This window comes from Salvelinus fontinalis, chromosome 30 (genome assembly GCF_029448725.1).
Source record: "Salvelinus fontinalis isolate EN_2023a chromosome 30, ASM2944872v1, whole genome shotgun sequence".
Classification (NCBI taxonomy): Eukaryota; Metazoa; Chordata; class Actinopteri; order Salmoniformes; family Salmonidae; genus Salvelinus; species Salvelinus fontinalis.
In genome coordinates, this window is record NC_074694.1 from 14,000,795 (window position 1) to 14,010,871 (window position 10,077).

The 10,077-nt window shown below is 41.8% G+C and overlaps 1 protein-coding gene across 1 annotated transcript in view; it reads right to left on the minus strand.

Moving 5' to 3' along the window:
• LOC129828676 (tetraspanin-15-like) overlaps nucleotides 1-9,768 on the minus strand; it is a 34,067-nt gene extending 24,299 nt beyond the window's left edge. Inside the window, exon 1 of the mRNA XM_055889805.1 lies at nucleotides 9,448-9,768. Coding sequence (XP_055745780.1) covers nucleotides 9,448-9,531 — 84 coding nt within the window. The 5' untranslated portion in view covers nucleotides 9,532-9,768. The remainder of the gene's footprint in view (nucleotides 1-9,447) is intronic.
• Between the last annotated feature and the right edge of the window lie 309 nt (nucleotides 9,769-10,077).

Sequence of the window (10,077 nt, forward strand, 5' to 3'; positions counted from 1 at the left end):
CCAAACACAGCTAGTGGAGTTTAGACCAAAAAGCTCTATTTTTGTCTCATCAGACCACATGACCTTCTCCAATTCCTCCTCTGGATCATCCAGATGGTCATTGGCAAACTTCAGACGGGCCTGGACATGTGCTGGCTTGAGCAGGGGGACCTTGCGTACGCTGCAGGATTTTAATCCACGACGGCGTAGTGTGTTACTAATGGTTTTCTTTGAGACTGTGGTCCCAGCTCTCTTCAGGTCATTGACCAGGTCCTGCCATGTATTTCTGGGCTGATCCCTCACCTTTCTCAAGATCATTGATGCCCCACGAGGTGAGATCTTGCATGGAGCCCCAGACCGAGGGTGATTGACCGTCATCTTGAACTTCTTCCATATTCTAATAATTGCGCCAACAGTTGTTGCCTTCTCACCAAGCTGCTTGCCTATTGTCTTGTAGCCCATCCCAGCCTTATGCAGGTCTACAATTTTATCCCTGATGTCCTTACACAGCTCCCTGGTCTTGGCCATTGTGGAGAGTTTGGAGTCTGTTTGAGTGTGTGGACAGGTGTCTTTTATACAGGTAACGAGTTCAAACAGGTGCAGTTAATACAGGTAATGAGTGGAGAACAGGAGGGCTTCTTAAAGAAAAACTAACAGGTCTGTGAGAGACGGAATTCTTACTGGTTGGTAGGTGATCAAATACTTATGTCATGCAATAAAATGCAAATGAATTACTTAAAAATCATACAATGTGATTTTCTGGATTTTTGTTTTAGATTCCGTCTCTCACAGTTGAAGTGCACCTATGATAAAAATTACAGACCTCTACATGCTACGTAAGTAGGAAAACCTGCAAAATCGGCAGTGTATCAAATACTTGTTCTCCCCACTGTGTGTGTGTGTGTGTGTGTGTGTGTGTGTGTGTGTGTGTGTGTGTATGTGTATATATATATATATATATATATTTGTTCTACTAGTAATCAACACATTCAATGTAAAAAATATATATATTCTGTCAATTTAGCTAATACACTTTCTTTTTTTTGCCATGGTATCGTTTCAGTATCGAGTTATGATACTAAATCTGGTATCGAAGTAAAAAAATCTGGTATCGTGACAACACTACCAAGTGGTGATGCAGCCAGTCAAGATGCTCTCGATGGTGCAGCTGTAGAACTTTGAGGACATGAGGGCCCATGCCAAATCTTTTCAGCCTGCTGAAGGGGAAGAGGCATTGTTGTGCCCTCTTCCAGGACTGTGTTGATGGGTTTGGACAATGATAGGTCCTTAGTGAAGTGGACACCGAGGGACTTGAAGCTCTCGACCCGCTCCACTACAGCCCCGGTGATGTGAATGGGGGCGTGCTCGGCTACTTTGTCTTGCTTACAATGAGGGAGAGGTTGTTGTCCTGGCACCACATAACCAGGTCTCTGACCTCCTCCAGCATCTAGTTGCAGCGGGAAGTGTTCAGTCCCAGGGTCCTTAGCTTAGTGTTGAGCTTGGAGGGCACTATGGTGTTTAATGCTGAGCTGTAGTCAATAAACAGCATTTTCACATAGGTGTTCCTTTTGTCCAGGTGGAAAGGGCTGTGTGGAGTGCAATAGAGATTGCATTATCTATGGACCTGTTGGGGCGGTATGCGAATTGGAGTGGGTCCAAAGTGTCTGGGATGGTGGTGTTGATGTGGGCCATGACCAGCCTTTCAAAACATTTCATGGCTACAGATGTCACAAAGGAGATGTTGTCCTACTTTACCCATATTTTCTATTCTTTATGCAGAAAAAAAAAATAGTGTGTGTAGTTCCAGTAGTTAGTTATATTCCCGCCATGTAGCGGTGTAGCTAACTACTGAAAATACTACCTAGATTAGAATTCAGTTCAACTACCACCCAGCTACTGCAAAATGTAGTTCAATTACTAGTTGAACTACATGTAGTTCACTACTCCCCAACACTGGAATTTGGGTACTTTAGCAAGTCTTTATTCATATAAAATATGAAAATGTTATGTATGCAAGAATTTCTAAACATTGCATTGATTTGTTGAAATTATGTGGATACAACGTTGATTCAACCAGTTTGTGCCCAGTGGTGTGGCTCCCTGCTGAGGGTAATTCATCAGTAAATAACATCTGTGCTAGGTAACAGTTTAGATGTAATAGAATACCCATTGATTCAGAGTTCTTAGAGTATACAGTTCAATGCAAAGATGAATTCTAATTTGAGGGATTAAGTTTATTGGCTGTCCATTTCCATTAGCTTGCTAAGCATTAGCAGAAGAGCAATATATCTGATCTTTTACTAAAAGTGTCAAAATAATTCTTCACTCTTTAAAAGTTAATAGAAAACAATCTATTTAAAATCACTTATTCACAACACGTTAATGCAATCACAGAAACACATTGGTTTAACAGTAAGTGAAAGATAAAATGTTCTTCCAGCTTCACTATTGGTTGGAAAGCAACTGCGAGGTAGCGATAGTATTAATTTTCCTTTGGGAATAGTAACTCCAGCACTAATGAACCAGTATGTAATCCTGATGTAGTATTACAAAGGTGACGTTCTGCGGTGTTCATTACATCTTATACCTGCGACAACTAATCAGTGTGTCTGGGTCTATGAATGTCTGTTTCCCCAGGTGGCAGGTGGGCCACGGGCACCTGATTGGACAGCTTTCCCCACTTCAGGGCCAATTAGATTTTCTCTTCAAACATCAATGCAGCAATTCTGGCTTTGTTAGTAATTCAAAGAAACTGGCTGTGCACATAATGCCAGAGGTTTTAATTGCAAATAGAACACTGAGCTCTGCTGTTGTGATTGTGACTGTTCTGGTGCTACAGGTGGTCGGTAATTGAAAGAGACACACCAAACAGCTATGAGGCGGCACTGCGTTCTGAACTGAGATTGATACCACAATGTAGGACTACACAGGAAAGTACAAAGCATTTCGATCCCTTGATACCAGTCAAAATGGAGGGCGCTATATGTGGTTGCTAGGTCAAACACCTAATCTACATGCAAACACCCAAGGGAGGAACAGAGCTTGGCAGTAAACAGGCCATAGGCCTATAAAGTACTGTATAATACAGTCACTATAGAATCCATACAAAACACGATGGCTGCCATTCACAGTGCCTTTCCCAGTTTTGAAACTGCAATAAAAGTGCAGTAACTGCAGTCGACTGTGGTATTTTGGACGCAGTAATTGCAGAATAACTGCAGTGTGAAGCAGATGAACTGCAGTTATACTGAACTGTAACTGCAGTTACACTGAAAAATAATACTGCAGTAAAAAAAAGTTATTTTGGATGCAGGATTTGTATACTGCACTCTGACTGCAATTTTTTTCTGTAAGGGTTTGTATTTGTTCCTGTGCTCACAACACAATAAAATGCTGTCCTAATGTCAAACAGACCATGTGGAATTGTGCACCAAAGGGTAAGGCAGCTTGTCTGTCGGTCTAGACAGGAACATAAGCAGGGACAAGGGACCATGACCAAGTTGTTGTGAGTTGTGGAAGTTGTAAATTAGTGGTATCTAAAAGGCAGTACTCAAAGACTGCTCGTACGCATGAGTGTTCATCCAGGACAAAAGTAAAATATACCCTGCCCTGTCCTCTCACTGTCCTCTTAACATAAGCAATTTTAGTGGAACAAAATTCCATCCTTGGTTCTATTCATGAACCTCTTGATAATAGCAACTTGTTTTCAATTACTTTATATGGCATGAAGGCAGACTACTAAAAGCATCCAAGATGTAAGCATTGACGTCAGAGTCCGAACGTTTCGGTGACTGTGTGAGTGCATTAAGCATCACTACTAGATATATTTAACAGGACACTCAAGGCACATAAAATAACACAAATTATTCTAATTGCTGAGGACTATTTCTAATGATAAGAACCTATTGACTCGCATGTGCATCAGATAATCACGTCAAATCCTTAAATGAAACACCTCCGTAAAAGGCATTTAAATTCTCTTCTTTGATATCTGGGTCGTAGAATAATATGTTTTGCTGCAAATAGATTTTTTCCCCCAGGTCAAATACTGTAAAATAATAATAATATCCATATCTAGTTGTTGAGCAGAAACACACACTGTTGTTTAAAACAATACTGACAAATCCATAATCCAATACCTATCTGGTATTAAGAGGGGCTAGCACGTTGGCTAGCACGTTGGCATGGCACTGGATTCTCAACAACCTCCAGGGGTACACATTCATCAGCATGATTTTGTGGTCTGACTCTCTACTTTACCATTCTTCCCTATGGCAAAGTACTCAGTAACTGTATCAACAGTGAGCAAAAATAATAAAACTAAAACTAATAAAGCATGTTTCTATTAAAGAAAATGGACATCAGCAGAACTCCCACTATCCATGCACACACTGAAGCCTTGTGACTATTGCCATAGAGTCAACGGACTGGAACACCCTGACAGAAATGCCTGCGAGGAGAAATCCAACAGATTGGTGAGAAAATAACGTGGGAGGTCCATGCAGCCTTTTGTTTATGTTCACAGGAGGTTGGTGGCACCTTCATTGGGGAGGACGGGCTCGTGGTAAAGGCTGGAGCGGAGTCAGTGGAATGGTATCGAATACATCAAACACCTGGTTTCCATATATTTGATGCTATTCCGTTCTGGACATTATTATGAGCCGTACTCTCCTCAGCAGCCTCCTGTTGAAGGCTCCTAACATGTGTATGCCTGCTCCCTGATGGCTCTGCCGTCAAGGAGCAGCGAGGGCAATCAAAATACCATTCCTGGCATTAACAAGCCCACAATACGAAACATGAAATTATAAATAATTATTGGACTATAGGCTTTTCGTGCAGGATTCCTGATGGATGACCTGCAGGATTTCCTGTCAATTTTCCAAACACTCAAAATCACAACAATGGGTGAATTCGTCACTGAATGCAGTCCCTTCTTTGAATAACTCTGTTTGATTGTTCAACATATAATCTACTGTGTGTACAATAAGTCAAAAGATATTTCCAACCAACTTTAACTTAAAAAATGTGTTATGTTGCCAGACTTGGCAGGTTGTTCCGAGCCAATAATAAATAAATAAAATATATTTATATAGATGTGTGTGTGAGAGAGAATGTGTGGTAGAGACAGCACTAAAGATGCCCACATTTGAATCCATTATGCCCAGTAGTGGCCCACACAGCCATTATCAACAAAATACTGTGTAGAAAAATTGTTAACCCTAACAATGTAGAAACCTTGGTCTGTTCAGGCTCAAACCTACAGTTGAAGTGAGAATTTTACATACACTTAGGTTAGAGTCATTAAAACTCATGTTTCAACCACTCTACAAGTTTCTTGTTAACAAACTATAGTTTTGACAAGTCGGCTAGAACATCTACTTTGTGCATGACAAGTAATTTTTCCAACAATTGTTTACAGACAGATTATTTCGCTGTATCACAATTCCAGTGGGTCAGAAGTTTACATACAAGTAAGTAAGTTGACTGTGCCTTTAATCAGCTTGGAAAATTCCAGAAAATTGTGTCATGGCTTTAGAAGCTTCTGATAGGCTAATTGACATCATTTGAGTAAATTGGAGATGTACCTGTGGATGTATTTCAAGGCCTACCTTCAAACTCAGTGCCTCTTGGCTTGACATCATGAGAAAATCAAAAGAAATCAGTCCAGACATCAGAAAACAAATGTTTAGACCTCCACGAGTCTGGTTTATCCTTGGGAACAATTTCCAAACGCCTGAAGGTACCACGTTCATCTGTACAAACAATAGTACGCAAATACACTGCTCAAAAAAATAAAGGGAACACTTAAACAACACAATGTAACTCCAAGTCAATCACACTTCTGTGAAATCAAACTGTCCACTTAGGAAGCAACACTGATTGACAATAAATTTCACATGCTGTTGTGCAAATGGAATAGACAAAAGGTGGAAATTATAGGCAATTAGTAAGACACTCCCAAAAAAGGAATGGTTCTGCAGGTGGTGACCACAGACCACTTCTCAGTTCCTATGCTTCCTGGCTGATGTTTTGGTCACTTTTGAATGCTGGCGGTGCTTTCACTCTAGTGGTAGCATGAGACGGAGTCTACAACCCACACAAGTGGCTCAGGTAGTGCAGTTCATCCAGGATGGCACACCAATGCGAGCTGTGGCAAAAAGGTTTGTTGTGTCTGTCAGCGTAGTGTCCAGAGCATGGAAGCGCTACCAGGAGACAGGCCAGTACATCAGGAGACGTGGAGGAGACCGTAGGAGGGCAACAACCCAGCAGCAGGACCGCTACCTCCGCCTTTGTGCAAGGAGGTGCACTGCCAGACCCCAGCAAAATGACCTCCAGCAGGCCACAAATGTGCATGTGTCAGCATATGGTCTCACAAGGGGTCTGAGGATCTCAACTCGGTACCTAAAGGCAGTCAGGCTACCTCTGGCGAGCACATGGAGGGCTGTGCAGCCCCACAAAGAAATGCCACCCCACACCATGACTGACCGCCAAACCGGTCATGCTGGAGGATGTTGCAGGCAGCAGAACGTTCTCCACGGCGTCTCCAGACTCTGTCACATGTGCTCAGTGTGAACCTGCTTTCATCTGTGAAGAGCACAGGGCAACAGTGGTGAATTTGCCAATCTTGGTGTTCTCTGGCAAATGCCAAACGTCCTGCACGGTGTTGGGCTGTAAGCACAACCCCCACCTGTGGACGTCGGGCCCTCATACCACCCTCATGGAGTCTGTTTCTGACCGTTTGAGCAGACCCATGCACATTTGTGGCCTGCTGGAGGTCATTTTGCAGAGCTCTGGCAGTGCTCCTCCTTGCACAAAGGCGGAGGTAGCGGTCCTACTGCTGGGTTGTTGCCCTCCTACGGCCTCCTCCACGTCTCCTGATGTACTGGCCTGTCTCCTGGTAGCGCCTCCATGCTCTGGACACTACGCTGACAGACACAGCAAACCTTTTTGCCACAGCTCGCATTGATGTGCCATCCTGGATGAGCTGCACTACCTGAGCCACTTGTGTGGGTTATAGACTCCGTCTCATGCTACCACTAGAGTGAAAGCACCGCCAGCATTCAAAAGTGACCAAAACATCAGCCAGGAAGCGTAGGAACTGAGAAGTGGTGTGTGTGGTCACCACCTGCAGAACCATTCCTTTTTTGGGGGTGTCTTACTAATTGCCTATAATTTCCACCTTTTGTCTATTCCATTTGCACAACAGCATGTGACATTTATTGTCAATCAGTGTTGCTTCCTAAGTGGACAGTTTGATTTCACAGAAGTGTGATTGACTTGGAGTTTCATTGTGTTGTTTAAGTGTTCCCTTTATTTTTTTGAGCAGTGTATAAACACTATGGGACCACGCAGCTGTCATACCGCTCAGGAAGGAGATGCATTCTGTCTCCTAGAGATGAACATACTTTGCTGCAAAAAGTGCAAATTAATCCCAGAACAACAGCAAAGGACCTTGTGAAGATGCTGGAGGAAACCGGTACAAAAGTATCTATATCCACAGTTAAACAAGTGCTATATCGAAATAACCTGAAAGGCCGCTCAGCAAGGAAGAAGCCACTGCTCCAAAACCGCCATAACTACAGTTTGCAACTGCACATGGGGACAAAGATTGTACTTTTTGGAGAAATGTCCTCTGGCCTGATGAAACAAAATAGAACTGTTTGGCCATAATGACCATCGTTACATTGAGCAAAAAGGGGGAGGCTTGCAAGCTGAAGAACAACATACCAACCGTGAAGCACAGGGGGTGGCAGCATGTTGTGGGGATGCTTTGCTGCAGGAGAGACTGGTGCACTTCACAAAATAGACGGCATCATGAGGGAAAGTTGTGGATCTATTGAAGCAATATCTCAAGACATCAGTCAGGAAGTTAAAGCTTGGTCGCAAATGGGTCTTCCGAATGGACAATGACCCCAAGCATACTTCCAAAGTTGTGACAAAATGGCTTAAGGACAGCAAAGTCAAGGTATTGGAGTGGCCATCACAAAGCCCTGACCTCAATCCCATAGAAAATTTGTGGGCTAAACTGAAAACGGCATGTGCGAATAAGGAGACCTACAAACCTGACTCAGTTACTCCAGCTCTGTCAGGAGGAACGGGCCAAAATTCACCCAACTTAATGTGGGAAGATTGTGGAAGGCTACCCGAAACATTTGACCCAAGTTAAACAATTTAAGGGCAATGCTACCAAATACTAATTGAGTGTATGTTAACTTCTGACCCACTGGGAATGTGATGAAAGAAATAAAAGCTGAAATAATTCTCTACTATTATTCTGACATTTCACATTCTTAAAATAAAGTGGTGATCCTAACTGACCTAAGACAGGGAATTTTTACTATGATTAAGTGTCAGGAATTGTGAAAAACTGAGTTTAAATGTATTTGGCTGAGGTGTATGTAAACTTCCGACTTGAACTGTATTTGCTTTATTGAAACCAAAGACGGACTTTACAGGGTGAAACATGGACTGTTTCACCCTGTACAATCTAACTGAAAACGCCTGAGCAATGATTATTTCTTTACTCTCTATGCAAAGCATCAATTTAAGGATCACCAATAAATATTTTCCAAGTAAATTTGGATTCAGATCATCCATCAAGATCACAAAACATTGGTTCCATTGAACTGTTGAAGAAAATAACCATGAAAGACATGTATTGTTTGTTTAACTAATTTAAAATGGCAACCTTCTGAGAGTATAGGGGGCATAATGCACTTTGTCCACTAACAATTTATTCACAAGCCATTGTAGATCTCATTCTACTGACAGATAAAATAGGGTGGACTAAAGATATCCTATGCACTAACTCTTCTCATGCGTAATCCTCTATTTATCCAAACATAACATGGCATTTATTAGCACTTATAATGTCGGTCACATGCCCTTCGAAGGCACACACTGTAAAATGTGCATTCCATTAGACTCAGGAGTGAGGCACCAGCAAAAACAAACAATATAGCAAATTAATACCCATGGCATTTAGTTTAGCAAATAGTATTTGGTGTATTGGCAAATAGCAAATGCTCTAGAAAATATGACATTCCATGAGACCATCTATAGGCCTACTTTTTTTGTTTGTTATGGTAACACGGTAGTAGGTAGGGAAACCTATGTGATATTCCTTCAAATTAATCGCGTGTATCATGGCAACCGTAGCCAGTGTGCAAAATGTCACTTCCAGAGGGTGTGGTTACGATACGACGTTCAGATCCCTATCAAACCACCAGCCCCAAAATGAACAGTGTGTAGACTACAATATCGGACACCTGTCGATCCAAACTAACTTTTAAGTTATTAACAATCCTAATAGGCTATACGACAATATTTAGTGTTTCACAAACACCAGCAAGGGTGAATATTAATGTTTTTTTGCGGAATGCGCGAGTCGATTTTTTACGCCCTCTGTTATTTGCATAGTCTGCCTGTATTTGGCGACACAGGGAATATTAAGCATATACTACTCACCCAGAAGATAGTGGAATATACAATGAGGGCGAACTTTAGGAAGACGTAGGAGAACTTCTCACAATATCTGACATCATTGGACATGTTTGATCCCTCTTTCGATTCCGAATGATGAACTTCCTGTTTCTCGTCCCACACACCTGGAACTCTGTTAAAGCACCACCTGCCAGCAGTAAATATTTTTTTGACTGATAGACAGAAGCCCCAATTAGGACACTGCGAGGAATGAATGGGAGCACTTCTGCCACCGTGGCTTCTGTTTTAGTTGGGTAATTTAGTCGGTTTACTTCACAAGTTTCTATTTTTGCGTTTCCCTGAAAGTTCCTGTATTCCAGTTGTTAAGGCAACATATGACGTTTTATGTTGCACTGTTGGTAGACATTCAAAGATGTAGTCTAACGTTTCTGATATTACGGACCAAAAATATTTACTCTTAATGAATCTTTTAGTATTTTGTTATATGGATGTAGGCTACATTGTATATAACACCTGATTTTAATATAGGCCTATACCAATATTATTGTTGCTTCCCCTGAGTAGTAGTTCATATAAGGAAATCAGTCATCTGAAATGAATTAATTAGGCTTATCTATAGATTTCACATGACTGGGAATACAGATACACATCTGT